General features: G+C 40.5%; 1 protein-coding gene across 2 annotated transcripts; it reads right to left on the bottom strand.

Moving 5' to 3' along the window:
- On the bottom strand, positions 1–23,752 carry SEC62 (SEC62 homolog, preprotein translocation factor). 2 transcript variants are annotated; one of them, XM_083504414.1, is made up of 8 exons: positions 23,491–23,752; positions 15,298–15,406; positions 14,037–14,142; positions 12,927–13,143; positions 6,044–6,136; positions 4,164–4,224; positions 3,710–3,829; positions 1–1,975 (listed from the first exon to the last, which is right to left on the bottom strand). In XM_083504414.1, the coding sequence occupies exons 1-8, from the start codon at positions 23,524–23,526 to the stop codon at positions 1,503–1,505; spliced, it is 1,215 nt and encodes a 404-aa protein (XP_083360540.1). In that variant the 5' UTR covers positions 23,527–23,752; the 3' UTR covers positions 1–1,502. The 2 variants fall into 2 exon arrangements, with proteins under 2 accessions (XP_083360540.1, XP_083360539.1); XM_083504413.1 differs by lacking the exon at positions 23,491–23,752 and adding an exon at positions 18,231–18,419.
- Positions 23,753–26,863: the final 3,111 nt, after the last annotated feature.

Here is a 26,863-nt window from a genome sequence, read left to right as displayed (position 1 = left end):
TTTGTGAATGGTTTTTATCAATGCACACATAAAATGCATATATTTGCACAATCAGAAAAAATTAACATCTTCAGTCAAAACACTGGTGATGGAAAAAGCAGTTCAAGAAAAAAAGGAGAGATCTGTTAAGTCAGCTATCGAAAATGCAAGCAAGTAACTAGCATTATCTCTTCACAGTCACTTTGCTAAGAAAGAACTGAATCTGTATTCATAATTTCAGTTTTAGGCTGAAATTCAATGATTCAGAGGAATGATGTAAAGTCTTAACTTTAAAAATGTTTATAGAACTAAACACACAATGGTCTTCCAAGTCAGTCAAATGAGGGGTGCATAAGAGAGAAAGTGAACAATCAGAACTCCTTCAAGATTTCAAGAAATTATTTGGTCTTGGTAATCTTTTTTTTATGAGCTTCTTTTAATGTTCAAGCCAAGCCTATCCTCTCTCATGGCAGTGTCTACTCATCAAATACAGTACTCCACTTTCTGAAGACAGAAAGAAATAAAAGACTAACATTAAGGCATACACAGAGCTACGCTGTCTGCTTTTGTTGAATTAGAATCAGTTTACTTGGACTTGAATACGTGGAATGTTGGCACAAAACTAAAGCAGTAGTGAACACAGCTGCCAATCTCACTGATTCTGTTAGGTCCTTGTGACTTGCATTTCCCTTACACACACATTCTGAAATGGCTTTTAATTATACAAATTGAAAACTGGATAAATCCTCCAAATAATAAGTAACAGGTAAAATAAGGGGGTTGCTTTATTTGTATGTTATGTACAGAATACACTTCTTGTAGTATGATGGGGCAAGTCAAGACAAGAGCTATAACCTCCAAATTATGCTCTCTCCCCCCCCGCCACCTGTTGACGATGACTTCTTTGCTCTGAACCAGATGGACAGAACAGTCTGGATTTCCTAAGTTGGTCACACATGGTTAAAAAGTTTAAAACCCTACAGCCAAGTCAGCATTAACTTATATGTCTTAAGAAAAAAAATATTCTTAAACAAAAAGTTCTAAGAAAAGTCTTACAGTTTTATGAAGATTAATAACAATATAAATAGAATGAACCAAAAAGTTCAGTTGTTGTAAGTATCAATCAAATTATGCTATTAGGAATAAATGCAACAAGTGCCATTTTAAATTACTATTCTGGAAAAGTGTAGTTACTGAAAACATGCAATTTCCCAAAATATTATTAAAAGAACTACATTCCTCCGTATATTTGATGACTTAAGCAGACCAAAATATCTGACTGACAAGTTGTGAAACAGATGGCTTTTGTAAGTGTATATTAGATTACTTACAACAACTATCAAGTTAAGTGGTTTTCTTCTGTTTGTAAAACAAATTAAGAACTATGTTATAAAGCTGTTTGGCTAAGCGACATCTGTATATTTCAGCAAATAAGGAAGAAATGAATGCTGTCAAGATGGTGTAGCAGCCAACATAGAAAATCCAACTGTCTGCACAAAATTTAGTCCCAAACTACAGCTGAATTAAGATTGTTCATGTAAAGGCCTAGTATCTTGCTCCTCCTCTTCCTCTTCCTCCTCTTCACAATCCTCTTCATCCGTTTGCTGGTCAAGTTCCTCTTTTGTGATCATTTCAAAATCATTTCCATTGCCACTACTGTGCTGGGACCGGTCATCCTCCCGCCTATCACTGTCTGTGTCCGAATTCCGCTCTCCGCCAGAAGCTTCTGATCCCAAACCTCCCAGTGGATCAGCTTTGCCGTCCTCATCTTCTTTTTTCTCACTATCAGATTTCTCCTCACTGTCGAATTTTGGTTGCTTTTTGGATTCGGACTTCTCATCTTTCTTTGAATCAGCTTTTGGTCCTTTGTACTCATGTGTATACAGGGGCCTGAAGGAGTCAATGAAGCCAACGTCAGCAGTCAGGTTTGGCAAGAACCAGAAGTGATGTCTTCCGCCAGTTATCAGCCAGATGATAAGGAAGAGGATGCAGCGGGCTACAAGAAGAAAACGTCCAAATGTCTTAAACAGAATATTTACAGAACACAGAGCTACATTTATGTTTGCAAATGACAAAATGCCTGAACTGGCAAAGCAGAAAATTCAGAGTGAGAGAAATTAGGTAAGCCACTGCAACCTTGGGGCCCACACTTAAGAGGCAGCTCAGGAATTTAAAGGGCTCTGGGTTTTCCCACCTCCAATTCTTTTCCAGAAATTGTTTTCCATATCTATTTAAGATCAAGGGTTAAAGATCAAGGGTTAAAATGCAAACTCAACTGCTGAGTTCCAATTAAGGCCCTAACATTCTTAAACTGCTTCAACACTTGTTGAAAATCTGTATGGTGTACATTCTCTACTGCCAGTTAATGACCCACTTTGTTTGCTGGCTAATAGTTCAAACTACAAGGTAAAGGTTGAAAACATTAAAATATAATAATATTGAGTAAGCATTCCCTTTCAATTGCACCAACAAGCAATACCTAAATGGTTAAGATGCTCATTGGTTTTTGTTTACTTACATTTCTAGACCACACTAAACCTCACAGGGCAGATAACAAAACATGCATTACACATATACCATATAACAAAACATTTAAAATCAAATTGCATCATTACCAAACAATTTTAAGCCCTATTTTTGCTTGGCTGCGGATACTGCAATCTAGCTCCAATGATGTGGCTTAAGCACATTCAAAAGGAGGCTGATTGGCAAGTCTCTAGAAGAATGAAATGTGTAAGCCCACAACCACTCTACATGCCCTTGAGGAATAGACATATGCAGCAGAACCAAGAGGGAATTCTGAACAATCACAATCAACACAACTGGAAATATAATAGTAATAATAATATATTAAGGTAAGCAGGGACCAAGACATTTTTAAAGTTTTAGAATCTGAGAGACCTCTATCTGAGAGACTGTAGGTATCTGGAGCAGATGCAGGAATATCTGGAATAAAACCTGATTCTAAAGAACCATTTCAGTTAATTGTATTTACTGTCCTGTCTATGCTCAGTAATTTAATTAATTTGCACACTACAATCTCAAGAATGTTAAAGGGATCTCATTCTGTCTCTTAACCTTTTCCCCTGCCTCGTTATACATATATATGTTTCCTTGTAGCTTCCTTTTACTACCAAAAATAGTTTCAGCAGTGAATGCTTTCACGTAAGTAAATGAACTGCTTGTAGCCAGTGGCAGATAGTTAAGCATAAAGCTGTACAACCAGGTGCCACCCCATATAAAACATGGTTCCATGAAGTGATCATATGTGCAGTAAAGCACAGAATACCGTTTTTATGCTGTAAATCAAGTCTCACAGCAAAGCATCACAGAATACCCCTCCTGTAGGTTTAGCACTTCTAATTGTCAGTAAGGAGACAAAAAGTCTCATTGAAGCAGTAAAGCTAGAGGGAAGTGGTAAGCACAGTCCTAAAACAAGTCATTGCTGCAAGAGCAGTCAGAGGAAATGTAAGCAAGACTACTGTACAGGGACTGGTGCACTTAGCTTCTCCCATGAGACAGAAATGGCAACACAAACATCAGAACTGCTCCCACTGCGTGAAAGCAACCAGAATGAATGCACACTTGCAGTCAGCTTTATTACAAATGGCACAATGGTGACATATGGTGGCCACCTGGGAAACATTCACATGGTGCAAGGCAAGTCTATGAGATGCTTAAATCTGAACTGTGAGAGATGGAGAGGAAGAGAAGAGAAACACACACTTACCAACAGCCAGGAGGAGAATACTAGCCACAAAACACCCTGCACCTACGCTCAAATAATAAACGCCTACTCGCATCTCTGCAGGCCAGAGTGGGAAGAGAGTTGCAGCTATAACAGCAGTCACTGTTAAAAGAAAGACAGCACAAGCATAAGAAATACAGGGAGCTTTAGGACTGAAATAAATGCAACAGCGCCACTTTAATTTGGGGGGGGGGGTGTTTTGAGCCCTCACAATTGTCTTGTAAAAGTGGGTGCTGTGCCTCTACAGAATATGGGTGTAATCCACTGCAGTGTTTGCCCTGCCCAAAACCAATTAACATCTATTGGAACTTAACAAGCCCCATTTATTTCAATGGGAAGGGGGGGATTTGCCCCTGTGAAAGCCACAGATGTGCTAAGAGGCAGACCGTTAGTTGGGTGGGTTGCCAGTTTCACCCAACAGTGCTCACTTACTTACCAAGTATGAGTCCCATGGCAAATGTTTTAAAATGAACTGGGTCATAAATCCACACATATACCTGGAAGGAGAATGATTATGTAAAAATTAAACCAGGTTCAGAAAGCAAAGGTTTATGAGGAAGCTGATTGGAAATAATATATTCTGCTTGCAATAGTTCATCACTGTGGCATGTAAAGAAGTCTAAACATTTTCTCTGTGACCTGAGGCAGCTTATTAATAGGCTGAGCTAAAGTCTTGTTCTCTGTGCAACAATAAATCTATGTATTTTATCTAAGCATTGCAGGGGGTTGGAACAGATGAGCCACAGGTCCCTTCCAACTCTACAATTCTATGATTCTATGTCTGGGGCTGTGTCACTTCAGACTGGAGATGGAAGTTTATATCCTTGCTGGCATGCAGGAAACTGTGCATCAGGAAGAAAACAGCAACCTTTCTCCATGACAGCTAGTGCTCTCTCTCCCTCCCTCCCTTCTCCTGTACTAGAGTACTGCAGTGTGAGGGAATGAAACTCAGACACAGGTCTAGTTCCTCAAGGAGAACTAGGTCTAAGTATTTATGGTTATTATCATAGATCTGGGAACCTGATAAGCACTTCTCTGCAAAGTAGGCTGGGGATGGACGTATAGGGGAAAAGCAGGGCTGGGTGAGGATGCTTCTCCTCCCTGCCCATCACTGTTTCTGCACAACACCCATCTACCATTGCTTTCTGCAACAAGAGCAGCAAACATACATCTAGGATCAAAATGGGGGGGGGGTAGCGTGTAGGGTAGAGAGGTGTCATGTGAAGAGCTACATCTCCCCTGCAAACTGCCTTTCCCTTTGCAGCAGAAAAACAGTGGTGTGGTTCCACCACCAAATGCTCAATTAGCCTTATAACAACATCTGAGATCCCATAAACCCACAATGCACCCGCAATTTGAAGGGCAGGCCTAGAGATGCAATCTACTGAATCCAGCCACAACAGGTAATTCTTGTCATGGCTATGAAGAACAATTGGAAAGTGCTGTTCCTTATTTCAAGCAAGACTAATGGTCCGTCTATGGCAGCAGCTTTTCAGGACTTTAAGGCAGAAGTAAACCTGTGCTTTTGAATTAGCGTACACATTTTGGGGAGCAATAACCAACAGTACCAGGACATAAGAATTGTCCTGTTAAATCAGACCAAAATCTATCTAGCCTTGGTATGAAATTTATGCATGTTGTGATTATGTGATAAGTAAACTAAATATGGAATCTTAACAGAAAAAAGCCCTTAGATTATGACTCCTATTTTATTTAAAAGATTTATATCCTGTTCTTCACCTAATGGTCTCAGAGGAAATTACACTCAAGTAAACTACATCACAACAATGTCTCCCAACTTAGTACTCTCTAGATGTTTTGGACTACAATTACCATCCGCCTCAGCCAGCATAGCCAATGGTCAGGGATTTTATTTATTTATTGCATTATTGCACCTTTCCTCCAAGAAGTTCAAGGTGACATATTGTAGTCTGAAACAGTTGGGGGCACTGGGTTAGAGAAGACTGCAGTAAAACAACAGAACAGAAAAATATATATTTTAAAAATAAAAAATCAAAACCAAGAATTCCCCTATTTTTATTTATTTAAAAGAATGTATAAGCCACATGATTGTAAGAAAATCCCTAAGCAGTTTACAAAAATATATTTTTAAAAAAATTACTGATAAAAACAGCTAAAACAGGTATTTTAAAACATTACCAAACATTCATAAAACCAGAGCCAGATGTCTCCAATTCTGACCAACTACATCAAGAAAAATCTAGTCAGACTAGTGGATTTCTCCACATTTTTATTACTGGTAAACATTACAGACAGGAAAACATTTCAGCAACAGAGATTATTCAGATACTGTACCTCATTTCCATCCAGAAAAACCTGATCTTCATGAGGCTCAAGTTTGAATTTTCTCTTTGTCTCCTTCTTCTTAGGTGTGCCAGGAGTCTCATCCTAATGACATATATTGGAAACAATTGCCAGTGAAATTGTGCGCATGAGAAAAACCTCATGTAGCTGGGATACAAGAGAGCCTTCCCTTCTGCCTTTGTTCCCACATACTGATTCGAAAGCAGCATTGAGGATAAAGACATGGTTCCACTTCAGACCATGGTCTTTGGACTGAGATATAAAGGTTTAACTAGGCATTTCCTTTTGGGGAACCTCCAGTCTGTGGGCCTGTCTGGCAGCATCATTTGCCCCACGGGGCCATGTTGGGCAAGCTATGCCAACCTGCCATTCAACCTGATGTCACATATGACATCAGATGGAGAGGCAGGTAAAGGTGGGGTTTGGCCAAATGAGGCTTTGCAGGCACCACCAATCCAAAACCCTTTCTGCAGTAGCTCCTAAGCACCTGACAACCAGGAGGTTGTCAGACACTTTGCAAGCAGAGTTTGGAATGCCCCTTGTGCTACACTTCCCAAGCACTGGGCGCCGAGTACCTGGACAAAGGGGCTATGAAACCTCCCCTAAAAGAAAGAAAAATTGTCCCATAAAGAATTACAACATGATGACACTTACTCTCCTAGAGATAAATTTGACAGGTGGGTAGCCCCTGCCAGGACTGGAGATACAAAGATCTTATCCACTGAACTGAACAGGTACCCCATACCCGCCTTAAGTCCATTAAAATTCTCCCACTGATTTCAATTACATGCAAATCAAGGAATACAACATTGACAAAAAGCTAAACATTTTGTTAAAATTTACTATTTAGTATTACTGAGAACTCAGAAAGAAAGATACAGACACCAATTGTTCTGACTGATTCTCTTTTCTTCCTTAGAACACAAAGTTCTAGAACAGGCTATTTATACTTTAACCTCCTCTTTATTAGACCAATTCCCCCAAAAAATCTTAACTCAAACATGCCTCTATAATATAGGTTATTTAATGTGCATCTTTTCAAATAAATTCTTAAAACTTTCTTGCCTGCATGTCTGCCTAGCTTCTTACTCTCCCCCTTCTCACAGTCCTTGCCCTGGCACACCCCTTTGTGATTCCCCAGTAATGTTCCATCACTATGGACTGAAAAGACTGCCGGGGTGCCATGAATTCTTACCTGTGCTATGGAATCTCTCAAGTATGTGTGTTACAAAAATAAGTGCACAATGCAGCCAAAATTAAGCCCTTTTAATTTTCACCAATTTCAAAAGGAAAGATTTAAGCACCTGTTAAAGTATTTTATTAAAACCAAGGGACTTTTTATATGCTTAGCTATAGCTGAATGCTGTTAATTATAATTTACAGTTGGTAATCGCAGACAAAAAAAAGAAGAATGCTCAAAATAACAGCAGTTAACTCACAACTTGCACTCATTTAACTTGTGCGCATTCAACTTTACGCGCTTGGCAAATTTTAAAAAATATAAATAAAAAGGGGCTGAAAGTGGGTGGGTTGCCTGGGGAAAAATTATTTTAGGCAATACCACCTGCCATTCCACCCAATGCATTTTGACTACACACAAGTTTGGCTTTATATGCTATCCCCAGAACATAACCCCCACATAAGTTGAGCCTTGCTTGTACAGTATTACAATCTGGTTTCCAGCCTAGCTATAGCCCTGAAACTATCTTGATCATTCTAGCTAATGACCTTCATCAGGAGGGACAGGAGGAGCACAACCCTGTTGATTCTTGATTCTCCAATGTCTTCGATACTGCAGACCATGGCATCCCTCTGAACTGCCTTGTCTGAATGGGGCTTGGAGACACAATGTTACAGTGGCTCTGGTTCTTTCCGGAAGAGTGAGTCTAGAACATGGTGTTGGGAGACTAATCACTGGATGAGCTCTGCCAGAGTTTTGGGCTGGTGTGTCACCAAGATGCAGAGAACACACAGTTCTGCTTCTCGTTTCTGCTTCTCAGAAAGGCAGTAGAAACCTTATCAGGTATCTTGGGGCAGTTATGGAACAAATGAGGTCAAACAAATGGAAACTTAATCATGATAAAATGGATATACAGTTTGGGCTCTGCATAGAGGTTTGCAAACAATTTTAGACAGGCTTACCCTGTCTCTAAAGAATCAGGTATGCAGTTTGAAAGTACTCATGGATCCAGTATTACCTATGAAAGTATAGATGGTAGACATGAGGGGATGGGAGGAGAGGGGGTTATTGGTTTATGGGTTGGTTTCTGGTTTTTTTGTTCTTGTTTTTATTATGCATTTGCTATGTTTATCTTGTATTTTTATGTTGAGAACTACCTTGAGATCAACTGATGAAGGGTGGTATACAAATTTACTATACAGTAATAATAATAATAATGCTTTTTACCAGCTGCAATGCTGTCTAGAGAAAGCGTCAGCTACACACACAACATACAGACTACACTACTGTAACTACATAGGGCTGCCTCTGAAGACAGTCCAGAAACTTCAGCTAGTGAAAAATTCAACCACCAGAATACTTGCCAAGGTGTGGGGTGGGGTAGGCAGTACGGCCACACCACACAAACTTTGCATCAGTTGCATTGGTCAGCCATTCGTTTCCTGGGTCAATTTAATGTGCTGCCATTAACATCCAAAGCATCAAAAGGGTTGGTACCAGATTATTTGACAAATACCCAAACTCACAGAAAGCTGCTCAGGCCCTAAAATCAACCTTAGAGGACCTGTTCTTGCCATTGAAGACAATCAGATTAGTCAGGAACAGGACCCTTTCAGGAATGATCCTACATCTGTGAAATATCCTGCCCTGAAATGTCTGCTTTGGGCCCCTTTTGTATTAAATGGCCCCTAAAAGTGTCCTTATCCTGTCAAGTTTTCTATTGATTTTCCCGTGACACTCCTACCCCAGATATGATTTTATCTGTTGCTAGTTTATTATACTATTTGTTAGTTGGTTTTTTACACATTTTTATTGTAAGGGGCTGTATAACAATCTGCCCTAAAAGGGGTGGGGGGAATAAATAAGATGATGAAAATTAGGTGAATGGGTAATTATTGTACAGTAATTGTGGTTCTTAGGGACGCGGGTGGCGCTGTGGGTTAAACCACAGGGCCTAGGATTTGCCGATCAGAAGGTCGGCGGTTCAAATCCCTGTGACAGGGTGAGCTCCCGTTGCTCGGTCCCAGCTCCTGTCCACCTAGCAGTTCGAAAGCACGTCAAAGTGCAAGTAGATAAATAGGTACCGCTCTGGCGGGAAGGTAAACTGCGTTTCCGTGCACTGCTCTGGTTCGCCAGAAGCAGCTTAGTCATGCTGGCCACATGACCTGGAAGCTGTACGCCGGCTGCCTTGGCCAATAAAGCGAGATGAGTGCCGCAACCCCAAAGTCGGCCACGACTGGACCTAATGGTCAGGGGTCCCTTTACCTTTACTTAATTGTGGTTCTTATTGGGCCAAACGTTACTCAAGCAGAAGGTTGCTTGATTTCCCGTACCCGCCTCCTTACGGTGCCCCCAAAATGATTCTCTGTAAAATCAGAGAACACCCAAAATAGGGTTCACTCTGGATTGTTGTGCTGGGAGGGAAGACATAGCCAAAAGACAGAGGGAGCTCACAGAAGTGGAACTGCTTTTGTCCAATGTCTGATGATTTCCCCATCTGTAACCTTCCACATAACATTCTAATTCTGAGGGTTCCCTGTCCACAGGAGTAGCTTTCCCAGGACACAGAAAACAGCAGTGAGGAGAAAGGGTATAAGAAAGCTAGGCAGTGCAAAAGGTTTCTTACTCATGAAAATTTGGAGGCTGCTTGTTGTTCTAATACAAGACAAATGGAGTCCAGTTCTCTAAACCTATCTGTCATTTGGTATACCTCTCTGGCTCAAATATAGGATGTGAGATTCATAACTTGTTACTTGCCAGATTTTAGTTGAATGGTATAAATCCTAAGATATGTTCTCTGAAAGACATTCACAAAATGACCGTCTCCTCTCCTCTCCCTTCCCTACCTTGCACCCCCTAAAAAGCTTATATAAAGAGTTGGTGGGCCATTCTAAACAATGTAGTTTGTGATGTCTGGGGGGGGGGGTTCTGAGGGAAGGGGAGAATCTGTTGAATGGTCACTTTAAAATGTGAAGGTTCATTATTGCTTCACAAGTTGTGTATGTCTTTAAGGGCCAGGGCCAGGACAAATAACGAGACCCAGTCTTACAGCTGTGAAACATAGCAGGTGCTGCTGAGTTGTGCTAATCAAGCTGTGTCAGCAATTGGGTGTAGTATATAAGGAGCAGCACCTAGCTCTCCCTTTACCCTGGGGGATGGGTTGGTCGTTGGGTCTGGTTTGTTGTTGATGTATTTAGTGTATAAGGAGTTTTTGTTTTTGTTATTAAAACCTTGTTTAAGTTATCTTTGAGTCCCTTTTTAATGCATGGTCTCCTCAGCAAGCTCTCTGCAGTGCTACTAAACTGCAAATAGCCAACAGAATTGCCCATAATCCATCTTAGATCCTAGAACAAGTTAACGAAGTTCATGGAAGGAAACCATTTCCAGTAGGATAGCCATGATAGTTGGTTGCAGCAAAAACAACAAAGCCTTAAGGCATTACATCTGCTCTGACCCATCACGCAGACTCACAATTTAAGGATTTACACCAGGCATTTCTCAGATTACAATACAAATCCAATGGAGTGAAAGAGCAAATCAGCAAGGTCAGACCAATTTCCAGAAATAATCAACTACAGGACAGATGAGGAAGAGAAAGCAACAGACCACCATTTATAGCCACCTACAGATCCCAGATATAGCCACTCAAGCATGAATAATCTACAGCCCATCTTGGACAATATTGCTTCCTTCTCACAGGTCTTGGGTAGGAGGACTGTTCTTGCTTACACACAACACCCATAACAACTACTCGCCAACAAGAGCTCATATAACAGAACACAAAAACAGGAACCAGGCCCTGCAACAAACCGAGATGCCAATTCTTCTCCCATACCTTCTCTGGCAACAGTATTACAGGACCTAAAATAACATCAATAGTTCATTCACCTGCTCATCTTCCAATGCATTATGTCATCTGCCAGCAATGCCCTTCTGCATTCTACATAGGACAAACAGGCCCATCCCTACACAAAAGAATCAATGAATACATATCTGACATAAGAAATGGCAATATTCATAGACCAGTAGGAGAATGCTTCAATCCACTAGGGCACTTTGCCAGTGATCTTAAAGTAGCCATACTTGAACAAAGGAATTTCCAAAGGAGGCCACAGCATGAAACAGCTACATTACAATTCGCATGATCCTCCAGACAGCTTGGAGGGGGTCTTCTGCACATAGCAGGATGAGCAACTTTCCTTCCTTCCACAAACCTCTTTAGCTGACTTAAGAGTCATGCTATCAATTTTAGGAGCTGAATTTTTTTTCAGCTGACAGTTGCATCTTTTGCAGAAATACAAAACAAACAAAAAACTGTAGGGGGAAATTCTCAGGCCCAATAAGGACTAAGCATTCTCAGTTGCTACAGCACATTGTGTTGAGTGGTGGGGTGGTTGGAATGGGCAACTGGGAATGGGGGGAGAACAGAGGAAGGACTAGATGAAATGTAGTATCATAGAAAAGGGCATGGGTGACACCTGAACAGGAAAACTCCAGGACAGGAATATGTGTTTCAAACAAATTGTAAACTCAGTTATTTTATGCATCCTACCTGAGTATATTGTACAGTGGTGCCTCGCAAAACGAAATTAATCCGTTCCACGAGTCTCTTCGTCTAGCGGTTTTTTCGTCTTGCGAAGCAACCCTATTAGCGGCTTAGTGGATTAGCGCTATTAGCGGTTTAGCGGCTATTAAAGGCTTAGCGGCTATTAAAGGATTAGCGGCTAAAAGGCTATTAGCGGCTTAGAAAAGGGGGGAGCGGGGATAAAAATCGGAACAGCTCAAAAACGGAAAACCCTTTCGTCTAGCGGGTTTTCCGTCTTGCGAGGCATTCGTCTTGCGGGGCACCACTGTATTTCTAAATAAGAGACCTTGTATTTTTAATGAAACTGATATTCATCTATGGTTAAATTCACCCCAAGGATTTCAGTTTTCCGTAAACTTAAATCTGGAACCAATACTAAAAGAGGTAGTTATCAAAACAGTAACTTTTTTAGAACTTGAAACTGTTTACAGTATGCATATGGTACAATCTTAAGCACATATATTAGTATTTATTCTTGAAATTTTAATATTGAACCTAATGATGAAAAAGAGAAGGAAATTATGTCTAACCATGTCTACTGCCTCTTCCCAAATTAGAGTGCCCCGACAGAAACACATTTATTCATACACAAATTGGGATGAAGATTACTGTACACTGCAGAAAATACTTCTCACAAATCTATTTCAGAAATAAGTAATAGAAAGGGCCACTGAAACCTACTGAACACCTTTTGAGCACCCCGAAAAAATTCACAGAACTATCTCTGTAATACTAATCTTATTAAATGTTTTATTAAGCATGTCTATTAATATGACAGCAAAAAATGCTAAAACTCTCTTAAGTGTGTACCTTGCACTATGTATTCTTTAATTTCTTTTAGCTTTTTTCACTTCTTCCTGTAAAAACAAGTCCATACTGTTAATGTCCTCCACTGAACATGTACAGTTTTTCTCATGAGGAACTATATTACAAAGACCCCAAAGTATTATGAGAAAAGCTATGGTAAGTAAAGAAATCCAAACTAGAAGTTAATCTTTAATATTAGTTCTTTGCAGTTTTTAATTTTCTCTCACTCTGAATGGAATGCTATTCAATCCACTGTTTATATTATGGTTTCATCTCAGCTGGACTTGGGGATTCACACTCACCTTTTTGCCTTCTTCTTTCTCTCCATCCTTCTTCTTTTCCTTCTCTTTCTCCTTCTTAGCTTTTTCTTCTTTTCCGCCATCTTTTTTGCTCTTTTTCTCATCTTCTTTTCCACTTTCAGTCTTTCCTTTCTCTTTTTCCTTTTCTTTCTTTGCATCCTTGTCTGGCTTCATCTTCATCACTTTTAGAGCTCGGTGGAAAAACTGCTTCTTTAAAAGTCTTAGAAGAAAAATTCAGTTCATGCTTAATCTGGGAGTCCACTGCTAAAGTGGAGTCATATGGTAAAGGAAACTCAAACTACTACTTTGATCAAATAAGCAATCCATTCTACAACTATGACCAAACCAAGTCTACATCACATTTGGCAGGTTATTAAGAAAGATGGGGGGGGGGGAAATCTCTTAAATAAAAATTGTATTTAAAAAATTGTCATCATTAGAATAGTGCCAGAGCTTGATTACTCCTTGAAATTTTTGTAAGCTGCTCAGGAAATAGGATTGAAGAGCAGTATAAAAATACTTGCCATACATAAACTTATTTTCTTATAAGCACATAAAATATCAATCTTCCCTATCGGTTGCCATTTCACACTTAGATATATGCACATGTTATTAATTAAAAAACAGTGACAAATGGTAAAGGTAATAGATGACAGTGAAAATTAGACCACTGTTTCCAACACATTTTGACAATATACCCTAACCCAAGGGAACTCTTCATAAAATACTGATAATAAAAACCAGCCAACTTTAACAATTATAGGCAGTTTCTTCTATTCCTACAAAGCATAAAACTATAATCTGACAAGATAATAAGGTCTTGTTGCTGAGTTTTTGGAGTTCTGCAACTGCAGAAACAAAGTAATTTTCAACTGAATGTTGTAATTCAACTAGAATATCCTAGCTACATAGGCTGTTGGGATATGAGGAAAGCCATACAGTAGTAGCAAAGACAACTATGGAGGATCTATGGTTCCATGACTAGTCCCGATATAAAAATAATTTCTGATTACCTGGACATAACACAATGAAAATAAATTTTAATTCATTCTGTAACATTATATTTAGGAGTATTCATAGTGTTTACAACAACATTAAAACAACCAGGCCTACCTGTTGCAATAATCAACTACAGACTCTCGAGTGGTAAACAGGGCTTCTTCTCCTTTCTTGGCTTTTGCCCACTTAGAATCCAGAAGGCAATCCACAGCTTTGGAAGCTAAAAAGAAAAACACACCATACCTCTCACAAGAATGCTACACTGGAAAAATGTGACCAGTCCTAAAGAAAATGGAAATTTTGGAACAGTAATAATTTTGTTCCTCATTTGATGACGTGTCTGTCTAAAAAGCTCACCCACAGTAGAACCCAACAATTTTTGAGTCCAAAGAAAACCTAGGAAATGATTTTGATTGATTAAGACATTTTCACTTTTCCTTTTTTCTGGCTTCAGCATGAATAAACCTTGTACACATAAATCCAATGTCTGGAAATATTTGAAACCTTTTAGGTTTGTCCAAATTTCTATACTCTTGAAGGAATGGGAAGCTGAGGGCCTTTTATTTGAACCACACACTGTTATGTCTACTCAAAAGTAAGTTGCATTGAGTTCAGTGGAGCTTACTCCCAGGTAATGGAGCAAGAAGTGCAGCCCAAAGCTTCCATCTGCTGCAAGTGATTATGAAGATAAACTGCTTAGTGGATTAAGTAGGCCGAGGACATTTTGGCAGAAAGCAGAGTGCCTCCTCCATATCTTTTCTCTTTTTCTAAGATAAAAATGAATTGTTTTACAGACTTGCTGCCCTGTGGTAGTTAGATATTCAGGGTGCTACACAGTGCAGCAGTTCCATAGAAGTACAGCTAGGATATAAATTGTAGTATTAGATACAAGTTGTCACAGTTAATGAGATGGCATCAATGGTTAGTATGGAAGAAGGCAAAACTATCTTGTCAGTTATCACTGCTGTTGTCATAAGAGAACACCAACCATCAGCAATCCATTTTCCACTGGATTATTATGACTAATACCATAGGAATATTATGTTTGTTGTGTTATCATCACTGTCACTCACGCAGGCCTTCAAATCTGAATAAAAATAAACACAGTCTGAACCAGAAACTTCTACACTCTGCAGAAGATAAAGATTCTACTCCTACCCTGGAATTTACTGAGGTGAAGTGCAGACCATAAAATGCTCTTATTAAAAAACAAAAAAATGGGGGAGCGGAGGGGAATCAGGTTGTGATTAGTTTTAATCAGATTCTCATCCCCACTTATCTCCCAGGTAAAAGCAAGAATAAAAACATTTTCCTCCAAGTGCTACAAATATTGACAATCAGATTGCCACATGATTTGGATAATATTTAACCTTACCAATGAAGTAATCCACTCTGTGACCCATCATATTGGTAGACTTGGTTGGACAGTTGAAACGCAGGTATTTAGCAACAGCCTTTTCCTCCTTGAATGGCTCACCCACCTCCTTTAAGAGAAAACAGAGCAAATGCAAATTTAAAGCAGAAAGCTACAGTATTTTCATTTGTACTGAAATTTTACAAAGCTCCTCAACTCACTTTCATAGCATTTGAAACATGATGCCTTAGATAGTTACACACTAATATTTTGTAAATACCTCATTATCAACAAAGACTCTTGTGAAATCTTAAAAGACTAACAAATTTATCATAGCATAATCTTTCATGGACTACAGTCCATCAGATGCATGATATAGAAAATATAGGAAATTTACCTCCCAAGACCAAATATTGTTGCCTTGTAGTTTAAAAGTTAAGAATGGGTAACCACATCAGTTGTAATTGGGACACTATTCTAGATTCTTTGCCTCTATCAGCAGGTCAGCATGCTAACACAGAAGCAACCACAAGGTGGGAATAGAGCTGGCAGAATATTTGAACACCACCATGCTTTCTTTTTTTTGACAGTGTTCCATTGCGCCAGAATCGTTTTAGTTATGCTGGCCACATGACCCGGAACGCTATCTGTGAACAAATGCCAGCTCTCTCAGCCTGAACCGAGATGAGGGCCCACCCCATAGTTGCCTTTGACTGGACTTAACTGTCCAGGGGTCCTTTACCTTTACCCTTACTGTTACCTTTTATACTCCCCCTCAATGACAAAGTACATAGTCTGGAAATGATCGTAGACTCTTTGGTATTGAGGGCTTCCCAGGTAGTAGTACTAATAACAGGAGGCCATTTTACCAGTTTAACACAGGAGAGCGTATTGAGGCCACTTCTGTCATATAATGCCAATTACAATGTGTTCTATGTGTTCTGGAAAACAGTTCAGAAGTTGCAGGTGGTTTGCAGTTTACCTGACAGGGACACGTTGCAAAAAGAATGTCACTCCTGTCATTGCTCATCTTTACTGGCTGCATTTTTGCTTTGGACATGCTGGTGATTGTTTTTAAGGCCTTAATCTGTCTAGGTTAGGTCCTGCATCTCTTTGGGAGCATTTCCTGCCCTGTTTCTCCATGTTCACAGGGAAAGCTCAGTGTCCCCTCCATTTAGAGAACCAAAACTGTGAAGGTGCGGAGCTTGATATTCTCTGTGGGGGAACACAACATGAACCGCTATTTGGTCCCTATAATGTTGGTCTTTTAGTAGTAAATGAAAACCCCAGTTCTTACAAAACACTTCTGGTGTCAGCTAATTGGGTGTTTTAATTGCAGTTGCTTTTAGTCTGGTTATAAATTCTTTATTTTGCTGCACTGGAAACTCAGCCAGATGGGCAGGGTATAAATAAATTATTATTATTATCATCATCATCATCATCATCATGGTTTCTATTAACTGCTTCATTACTCCAGGTGGGTGTTTTATTTAAATTATTTTATTTGATGATTGTAGCTTTAAATTGGTTTCATACTCTGCTTTGGTGTGTGATCTTTTGGAAGTAATGCAAGCCTATAAATGGCTAATAAATAAATAAAAACAGAAAGGGCTGTAGCTAAACATCTGTCAAAAAGTTGTGATTAGGGATTCTTAAAACTAACAAGATTTATAACAATGTATTTAGCTCTGTTTTCTACCTTTTAATGTTTCACCTATAACAAGGCAGCTAAGTAGTAAGAAGGAATGGAAAGAACATGCAAGCTGGTTAAAACACATACACACTTGCTAAATAATATAAAAAAGTTATAGTACTGGACAGTTTCTGTTTGGCTGAACAAACTATTAAAATGAAGCAACCACGCTGAAGCTACAGAACATTCTCCACCTGCTACAAGACAGAAAAATCATGCTGAGCCTGTGAAGCAAGTTTATTGATGACACAGCTGTTTCTTCCCTTTTTGCAAACAGGTTGGAGCGTCCAAAAACAGTCCTACAGAAACTATACAATGTTAAGAGAGATAAATCCTGGAAATTTTTGCTAATCAAACTAATGGGTAAGAGGTGGGAAGGGTTAGTTTCTAAATTGCTTAATGTAATTTTTGGATCTATGGAACCCCTTAAAAAGATATGGCACACAAATTATCCCAAATGATTGGAATAAAACTTGGGAATCATTAACCTCAAAATCTGTTTCCAGTTTTCTTGGGGGAAATGCCTTAAAATTATTACACAGATGGTAATAGCACTCCTTTGCAAATGTCTAAAGTATTTCCTTCTAGATCACCTAATTGTTGGAAGGGTTGCAATAAACTTGGTACTTATTACCATTCATGGTGGGAATGTTAGTTGGTACTATTTTTGGAATGTAATTTTGACAGAAATGACAATTATTAATAAAAAACCCAACACTATTGCTTCTTGTCCAAAATTAATGTTACTGAATATTTGGTCTTATACAGTATATGATATTGGCAGCATGAATAGTAACTGCAACTCAATGGAAAACAGTAAAAAATCTTAAACTGGACACTTCATACCAATCATTCTGGAATATAGTTATAATGGGGGGGGGGGAATAACGCAGAAGTTGAGATTTGGCATTCCTTTGTGACATATACAGCGGAAACTTCATTTTCAAGACAACCCTTGTCACAAGCCTGGCAAATCTAGTACTATACTTGATGAGCTGATGAAGTTGATGGTCTTTACTTGGGCTTTGTTATTTTAACTTATTCTACGTGCCTACTTTATAGTTTTGTTTTTCATATTTTAATTTTTATCTGTTATAATTGTTTTCTCTGTTTTATATAATTATAAAATGAAATAATAAAAACCTAATAATAATAATAACAAAAAATATTCTTAAAAGAATGTCTATTGCATAGAATTAAATATGAACAGCTACAAAAAGCCAATCCCTCCCAATCCCCATAAAATTACTAAAACCAGCACCTCATTTCCACATAGATCAGGAGGAAGCTGCGGGTAGAATGGAGCCGTGTCCTCTGGACTCTCATCTTCATATCCCCACATGAAATCTTTGTGCAGAAATGAACCAGTGGAACAAAGTATGTCCAGATGAAACCTTAACCACTACACTGAGCAAAGAAGGAACGTTTGCTCTGAAGTCGCAGCAAAGACAACAGCAGCAGCTGCTAGAAGCTACTTGGGAGCCTATTCTTTTCCCTATGCAAGCCACTGCGGGTAAGGAAGTAATGTTATGCAAATAAGGAAACAATGTCATCATATCTTAAATTCTTACACGTTCACCTTGGTATGTTAAAATCTCTTTTTGCAAGAGGGCTGTTTAGCAATGGTGCAATATGATAGGCTAACTAAAACAATAGTCGTTTCTGTAATTTGCTGTCTCAGACACTTAATTACACTTGCTTGGAAAATACTGTTTGTACGTCAAAGGTAGGCAACTTGTTATGCACAGAGGCTCACATTAGAAAAATACAATTAGCAGTTTTTTCAGCATATTCCAAGTTCATGTAATTAACATGATAGACTACTAACTACCTACTTAGAGAGCCAGTGCAGTGCAGTGCAGTAATTAGAGTGTCCAACTAGGACCTACAAGACCAGAGTTCAAAGTGGGGGTGGGCTGAAGCTCACTGGGTGTTGGGCCAGTCACTATCTCTCAGCCTAGCCTAACTCACAGGGTTGTTGTGGGAGAAATGAGAAGGCAGAGGACCATGTACAACACCTTGAGCTCCTTAGAAAAAAAGGTAGGATATAAATGCAATGAATAAACAAAAAATGAACAAACAAAAAAGAAATGGGTGAGATTCCCTGGATTTGGTATGGAATAGGTTCTAGTTAACAAGTTTAAGCTTGAACTGGTTTGGATCAGGCCCAGAGTAGATCACCACTGCTCATTTGAACATATAACCATATGTAATTAAATTTCATCTCTTGATTTACTCACTAAAGCCCCTATGCAAGCAATTTATTAGATTTCTAGGGTCCAATCAACAACCTATAAAGAATCAACAGAACACAATGTCTGTCCTATATATATATTTCCATATATATTGAATCACAAAGTTGCCTACCATACCACTGCACTAAAAACATAGTTCATCTCACAGAAACTGCATAGAAGGCTGCCTGCACATTTTGCTCCACAACTTAAGTCTAGAGACATTTTTAAATAATGAAAACTCAGCAACTGGAGAGCCTGCTGACTGAGGGTCCAGTACATCAGTACCTCTGTGCCTGCCTCTCAGCAGCACTGCATATAACAGATTTCGCTTGAATCGGAAAGTGACTTGCACACGAATAGCAGTGCTTATGGTAAGCAGCTGAATGTAGGTGATGGTTACAGGGGACATGGTCAACTGCACCAATGGCACCTGATCACATCTCTAAAAAGGAATGCAGAGATAGGAAGAAGAGAATGTAGCTCCCTTCCTTGTCCAAGCAACCACTGCCTACTTTTCCAGGTGACAAGATTTTGGTTCTTTCAGACTAATAAGCACGTGATAACTGCGGAAGTGTTGTGAATTTGAGGCAGAGATCATGTTGCCTTGGCTTCTCCAGTCTCTTATCAACAGAAAATAGCTACCCAATACCAGTGTTGCCTTTGTTTGCCACAGCTGTTTTTACAGTTTCTTCAAAGAAACTTGAAGCAAAGGTCAGTTTAACATAGTTACCCATGCAAGAAGCTGGCACGCACAGTCTGTTCTTAAAGAGCATTTTTTGTACCAACTTCCCCGCTTGTGAGATGAACTGCCCTCCAAGAACCAAATTAACTTAAATGACTTGAGATTTGAGTCAATCATGTTTGTAAATCATATATCCTGTTCTTTCAAGACAGAAATGAAAATGTCTGAAGTTTAAATCTTAAGTGAAGGTGCTCAATATATATGACTACAGTGGTACCTCAGGTTAAGTACTTAATTCGTTCCGGAGGTCTGTACTTAACCTGAAACTGTTCTTAACCTGAAGCATCACTTTAGCTAATGGGGCCTCCTGCTGCTGCCGTGCCGCCGGAGCCAGATTTCTGTTCTCATCCTGAAGCAAAGTTCTTAACCTGAAGCACTATTTCTGGGTTAGCAGAGTCTTTAACCTGAAGCGTATGTAACCTGAGGTACCACTGTAATTTTTGATGGGATGGATTTTTCTACTGTAGTATGTCAATTAATGGCAATGTGGCCACAAATGTGATACAGAGGAAAACTTCAGTTTTCATTAACCAAGACTATCAGAAGTGTATTACGACACCAGTTTTAGTTATACAAATAATTATACTAATACAGAGATCTGTATTTGTTTTACTCCTATGATTCCAATACAGTACATCTCTCAGTCACTATCCCTCTGGTGCTATTGCTCCAGGTGTAGCTATTAAGAATTTATGATAGTATCATTCATCAGCCTGCTATTCATTATGACACCAAACAAAATATAAAATTGATATATATATATATATATATTACAAACCTTGAAAAGAGCAACGTGACAATCGCGGTGTTTAAACTGAAATACTGTATAGAAATATTAGAAAAGTGGCAAAAGGAAATGGCGTAATCAGGGGCAAAACTAGGTAGGCTTTATTTCACCCAGGTCAAAGACCTGGTTTGGAACCCCCATGTGTATTTGTGTACACACATGCACAAACAGGCTGGGAGCCTCAATGGCGCCCCTGGGGGGGGGGAACCCAGCTAGCCCCCCCCCCAATAGCTGTGGCACTGGGCATAATTCAAGAAATAGTGCTACTCTTGAAGAGAAATAATTGCTGTTACTATTTGATATAAACTTATTTGAACTAGTTTTCCCCTCATTAAATAAATTTTAAACCATCCAGCACCCAAACAAAATATATTTAGAAAGAGATGACTGCACAATATATTGCACACTAAACTAGCATATTACTAATAAAGCATATGCTAAGTATCCAAAGCTGTCAGTAAATGTTTTGAATGAGATCAACGTCCTGGCAATCAAAGATGCAACATATTCATACTGTGACACTCAAAAGCAAAGGTCCATAAACATTTGCAAGAGATTACTCCAGCTTTATCTAGGAACAGTTTGTGAAATGTTATCTCCGCTGGCATGTAAAAACAACAAACAATATTTTAAAGAATCTTTTCCAATACTGAAGAGCTCCTATAATCTAGATAACATACAAGATTATTTTTAGTATTAATTGTGAGTAACTCAGGCTTCAAACTGACCTACAGTTTAAACCTTCTTTAGACTATATATTAATTGGGGAGGTGTTGAGAGAAGCCTCACATTTTAGAGGCAACGAGGGGGAGGGAATTTCAGAATTTTAAAAAAACAAGAGGAAGAGAGGTATATAGTGTGTGTCTGCAGCTCATTCACAATCTTTATGGTTTGGTGAATAGTTTTACCAAAGCCACAATGAGACAGGATGGTAGCTGTCAAGTTGGCCATGAATATTTTAGAATATATTTCTCAAATATTTGTTGGCATAATTATTACAATCAAATAAGCATTATGCTTAGGCTGCACAAAATTATAACTGCTAATAATATCATATCTTGTTTTTGCCAAGCGTTGTTAACTGTAAAAACAATGGTCCACCTAGTGTTAATATTCTTTACAGACTTTGCATATTCTTACCCTGAACGCAACGTAAGTTAAACTTTTATCAATATTGTCACTATTTGGCCTTTCCACATTTGAACAAGTTTTGGAAGATATTGAATTAAATAACCTTAACAAACATAGCACAGCTTCATTGACACAGATACTTTTAAAGATATATTTGTTCACTACAGAGCACATAACTATGTGGCATACCTAACATATGTCATCTATTGCAGAAGACTTTATAGCATAGCTTTGAAGTGAGAAAAACTTCCCTTCCCTTCCTCTCATAATGAGACTACCAAAAATAATTACTGCAGTTGACTGCAGAAAAAGTGACTCATTCATATGCTGTCACTACATCTGGAACATCCAAGAAGAAACACTCTTCTAGGTGTGTGTGAGGATGCCTGTGAACCTAAGGGCATCGCAGAAGATGATAATGAATACAGGTCGTGTAAATGAGCGAGCGTGCTAGAATTAGCAGGATTGAGAGGAAGTGAAAAACTGATATTGCAGTGCAACAGGGTGGCATCCACTAGCATGCAACAAGCAAACTCCACATGATGCAGAGGTGATTAAACAGCATTAAGTATAGTGCTCACCAAATAGGAAATTCTCACAGTTACAGGTTGTATGTGTGACAACCATGCATGCTAAGTCTATATTTTAGATGTATGTGAAGTAGATAGCCTACTATGCTGGTGTAAAGAGAAGACAGTTTATTGGGGAATTCCCTCAGGGTTTCACAGGTACATTTGGCAATGAAGTGGGGTTTTTTTTGGGGGGGGGGTAGTTCCATGCCACAACATGGTGTGGGTGTGTAGATAATTAACAATGGAAAGATGATTGCAAACAGCTGTTGTGACGGTAGAAACGTTTACACTGTTTGTAGGGTGAGACTGGAAAAGAGTGCCGGGCTGCCATTTGGGGGAACACTAGGCTTCGAACCACATAGCCAAGAAATGCGACGGGATGCCCCTCTGCGGAGGGAAAACCACCCGAACCGCAGAACAGAAATGGGGAAAGGATGAGTCGTGATGGGACTGTAGGTGGGGCACCGTCAAGACGCACCCAAAAAGAGCACGGCGGGGAGGCGCAGATGGGAGAGGGGCTCGCGAGTGATAAGTCCCTCGGGGCACAGCGCCTGGAGAAGGAGCAGCTGTGTCCTGGCGTTTGGAGCTGGGGTGCCCCACAGTCCTGTGTCACCATCATAGGGACTGCTCTGGGGGGGGGGAGGTGTTTGGTGGGGTGAAAAGGGCAGATAGACATCCTGGGCTGAGGAGAGACATCTGCTCAGTATGGAGCTACTGGAGGGTGGGGTGGGAATGCGGGACTGGAGCGCCCATCGGTCTCCCACTACGGAAAGAGGCGCGAGTGGAGGGTGGGGAGAGGGAGGAAGAGAGAGAGAGAGAGATGCCCTGAAGAGAAGGGGAGAGCAGTGACGTGGCTGGCCCTGTGGCGAAAGGAAGATGGAGGGGGGGGCGAGAGAAGAGAGGGAATAAAAGAGGCCGAAAAGAAGGAAGGCGAAACTACCACAAGAGGCACTGAGGGGAGGGGGAGTCCGTGTGGAAGGCGAGGGGGACGGAGATAAAAAAGGGAAGCGGTTCCCGCCGGCGGTTGGCGAGGAGAGGAGCGAGCGAGGTACCTGAATCCGCTTCCTGTGTCTCCTCCGCTCCGCCATGTTGTCCCCGTCTGGTCTCCCGGTGACGTGGGGCTGAGGCGAGCGCGGGGAGGGGGGCTGGGAGGAAGAGGAGAAGGGGGGGCAGATTTTGTCTGTGTGAGTGAGTGAGAAAGGGAAGCACAGACACAGGGTCGGGAGGAGGGGAGGGAGGGACAGCCGGCCGGCAACCTCGCGAGAGGCCGCGCGAGCTATTATGTAACTCGAGGGGAGGGGAGGATAAAGGAGGGCGGCGAGGCGCGTGGCGTCTGCCGGGCTTTTTCCCGCCCTCTGGTTTTCTTCTCGCGCGGGAAGGGAGGGGCGCTGAGGGCAGGTGGGGGGCAGCGACTGGGTCGCTGAGGGAGAGGCTTGAAAGAAAACACTATGCAGCGCTTCAGAATAAATTGTGTGCGACTTATTTTCCCCTCACGCTTCTTATTTCATGTGCCGGGATGGCGTGGTGTTGAATATGCCTGAAGGTGTGTCTGACCAAGAGGGCGTCTGTCCCTGAGGAGAAGCAGCTGCTCCCCACAGCAACTGCCGCTCGGGGACGCTGGGTCATCGCGTCGCCCTTCGCGGCGTTTTTACTTGTTTCGGTTATTAAACCAGATTTATATACCGCTGGCCACTGGAACAAAAGACTTCGAACAGTCAAAACAAATGCTAATCGAAGTGTCGGTAAAAGCAAACGAATTATATTGAAATATTAAAGCATAAGTGCTAAAACTAGGCCTCAGGGTTAAAGTTACCATTTGGTAGGCTTGCTGGTAGAAAAATCCCTGTACACAAGAAGCTGGAATAAAACAGGATGGTGCAATGTACACACCTGGTCCTAACTCCTGAAGGAGGGGCTGCTGGTAGCTGAACCTTTAAAATAGCATTTGACTTGAACACCATCCTTTTCGCCAGATCTAAGGCAGGGCCTGCCCACCCATGAGGCAAGGTGAGGCAACCGCCTCGGGCAGCAAGATCCACAGGGACAGCAGATCCTGATGTAGGTGTTCGCTCACCCTTTCTTCCCTTGAAAGGAGGGGATGCCATTTTGTGGTTTGCCTCAGGTGCAAAAAATGTGTTTGGCCGGCCCTTTCAGCAAGATTTCATAGAACTTCTGCGAGATCTCGTCACTGCTGTGGCTTCTCAAGTCTCCCATGGTGCGGGACACTCTGTCCCCTGCTGCCAGAGCCAGGGAGATGTGGCTTCCAGGTTCCTGCAAGATCACACCGACCTCTCGCAGGATCTCACCAAGAACCCACAAGTTGCAGCCATGTGACCCCAGTAGGCGAGGGGGGGCACCTTCCCATTTCGCCTCGGGAGGCAAAATGAAATGGGCTGCCACTGACACCATAGTACCCAGCTCACATGAACTGCCCACTCTCTGTTCCCAGTCCCACTGAACCTCCAGAACACCTTCTTGCAGTGCTTATGGCAGCTTAAAATCAGCCAGGGCTTGACTCATCTGAGATGGGGAAAATATGTCAGTGTATCTCTGGCTGAGCCACAGTTAAGGAATTACACCAGCAGAGCCTGGCTACCCCAGAACCTACCAGCTCAGCCAGAGATCCACTAGATCCTAAACTCTATGTGTCGTAGTCAAAATAAAAAAAATTTCTTCCAGTAGCACCTTAAAGACCAACTGAGTTAGTTCTAGGTATGAGCTCATACCTAGAACTAACTCAGTTGGTCTTTAAGGTGCTACTGGAAGAAATTTTTTTTATTTTGACTATGGCAGACCAACACGGCTACCTATCTGTAACTGGATCTATGTGTCATAAATCATCTTGGATTTTTAAAGAAAGGGTGGTAAAGAAAAAGTTACAAATATATTAATATTCATAGAGATGATAGGGTAGTTCTTCTGTTATCCTAGCCATCAGGTTTTTGAACAAAAATCTTGATTTGTCTGTAGAGGTTCTCTACAGCAATAGAATATCTGTCCCATGTAAAAGCTTATTCCTAACCATTGCAGTTTATTGTAGGAATGTTCACATTCTAGAGATGTATTGTTGCTGGGCAGGAAGGAATACAATGCGATAAGAATTGCAGGTTTTTAACTGAAGCAACAGTTGTAACGGGAAGTGGTTACAAGAGCTTACTCAAGTAACTGATTAAAACCCAACAACCTTGTTGAAATATCTGTCTAGGTTAGACAGTGGAAATTTACGTTAAAAAGTACTTGCTCTTGGTAATTCCCCAGAGAATAGCAAACAATATATTGATATTTATTGTTCTCGACTTTGGAGAAACCATAAAATATTCCACAACTGTTAAAAATGCACAACTATGTGGTGTCTGACAGGTAGCATGTATATAAATAAAGTGTAGTTTGCAGCTTCTGTCTCTTGGTCTTGCTTGACCGCTGTATATAATGCTTGCCTTGCTGTTAAAGACGTTAAGGACGGGGCTGTGGTATCTCCTTTAGGGATATAGCTTTGTGGTAGAGCACCTGCTTTGTATGCAGAAGGTCCCATGTTCAGCCCCCAGCATCTCCAGGTAGGTCTGGGAATGCCCCTAGTCTGAAACGCTGGAGAACTGCTGCCAGTTAGTGTAAACAAGCCGAGCTAGATGGACCAATGGCCTATCTCAGAATAAGGCGGTTTCCAGTGTTCCTAAGTAAGCCACTTGATGCCCATTCCATACTTATGACTACAGTAATGGCACATGGTTCTTAGCTTTCCTGTATTTTTACTTTTCATGTAGACCTGACAGGCAGAAAATAATTGCATGTCCTTGCACACAACTCCCAAGATTTCTAAATGCAATTCCTCATGAAATGAAAACATTTGAAAAGAAGAATGGAAGATGGGCCTGTTTACACAGGCATTCCTTTGATCTATTGACCTGAGTCACCTGTTTTAATTGATGTATTGTTTCAACTGGATTGTTTTCTTGCATATGTTAAATATGGATGTTTATATGTGAATGTATGTGTAATTGGCTTTATACTTGTAAACCACTTGAAAGCTATTTCCACATTAAGCAGCATACAAATGTAATAATAATAATCTTAAAACTCTTCTTCAGAGAGAAAGAAAAGGTTGTAAGTCAGAGGTAGGAATCCTGTGGCCCTTCAGATGTTGTTAGACTCTAACTCCCATTGGTTCCAGCCAGTATGGGCAGTGGTGATGAACGTTATAGTCCAAAAACATTTTGAGAGCCACAAGGTTTCTTATCCCTGCTGTAAGTAGATCTGTATTCAACCTCCCTTTCCTCATGATTTCATCATTATTTGGAAATAATGAACCAAAGACCTTTCATGAAGCTTTTCCAGATAAAAAAATGTTACTTCAAAAACAAAGGCATAGGTACTGTTTTGCTCACTCTTCCATGAGGTCACTCTTCAATGAGCAGCACAATAATCAGG

This window comes from Podarcis liolepis (assembly GCF_965112155.1).
Source record: "Podarcis liolepis genome assembly, chromosome: 5".
Taxonomy (NCBI): Eukaryota; Metazoa; Chordata; class Lepidosauria; order Squamata; family Lacertidae; genus Podarcis; species Podarcis liolepis.
Note: the sequence above shows the minus strand (reverse complement) of the source record. Positions and strands in the feature narration are given on the sequence as shown.

What these genes read in the sequence shown, in the direction of transcription:
- SEC62 (XM_083504413.1), bottom strand. Translation starts at nt 18,311, where the DNA reads ATGTGGGGATATGAAGATGAGAGTCCAGAGGACACGGCTCCATTCTAC. An exon ending in GTAGTTGATTATTGCAACAG is followed by an intron (nt 13,144 to 14,036) that starts GTAGGCCTGGTT and finishes TTTTCTTCTAAG; the next exon opens with ACTTTTAAAGAAGCAGTTTT. An exon ending in TTTTTCTGGATGGAAATGAG is followed by an intron (nt 4,225 to 6,043) that starts GTACAGTATCTG and finishes TTCTCCTTCCAG; the next exon opens with GTATATGTGTGGATTTATGA.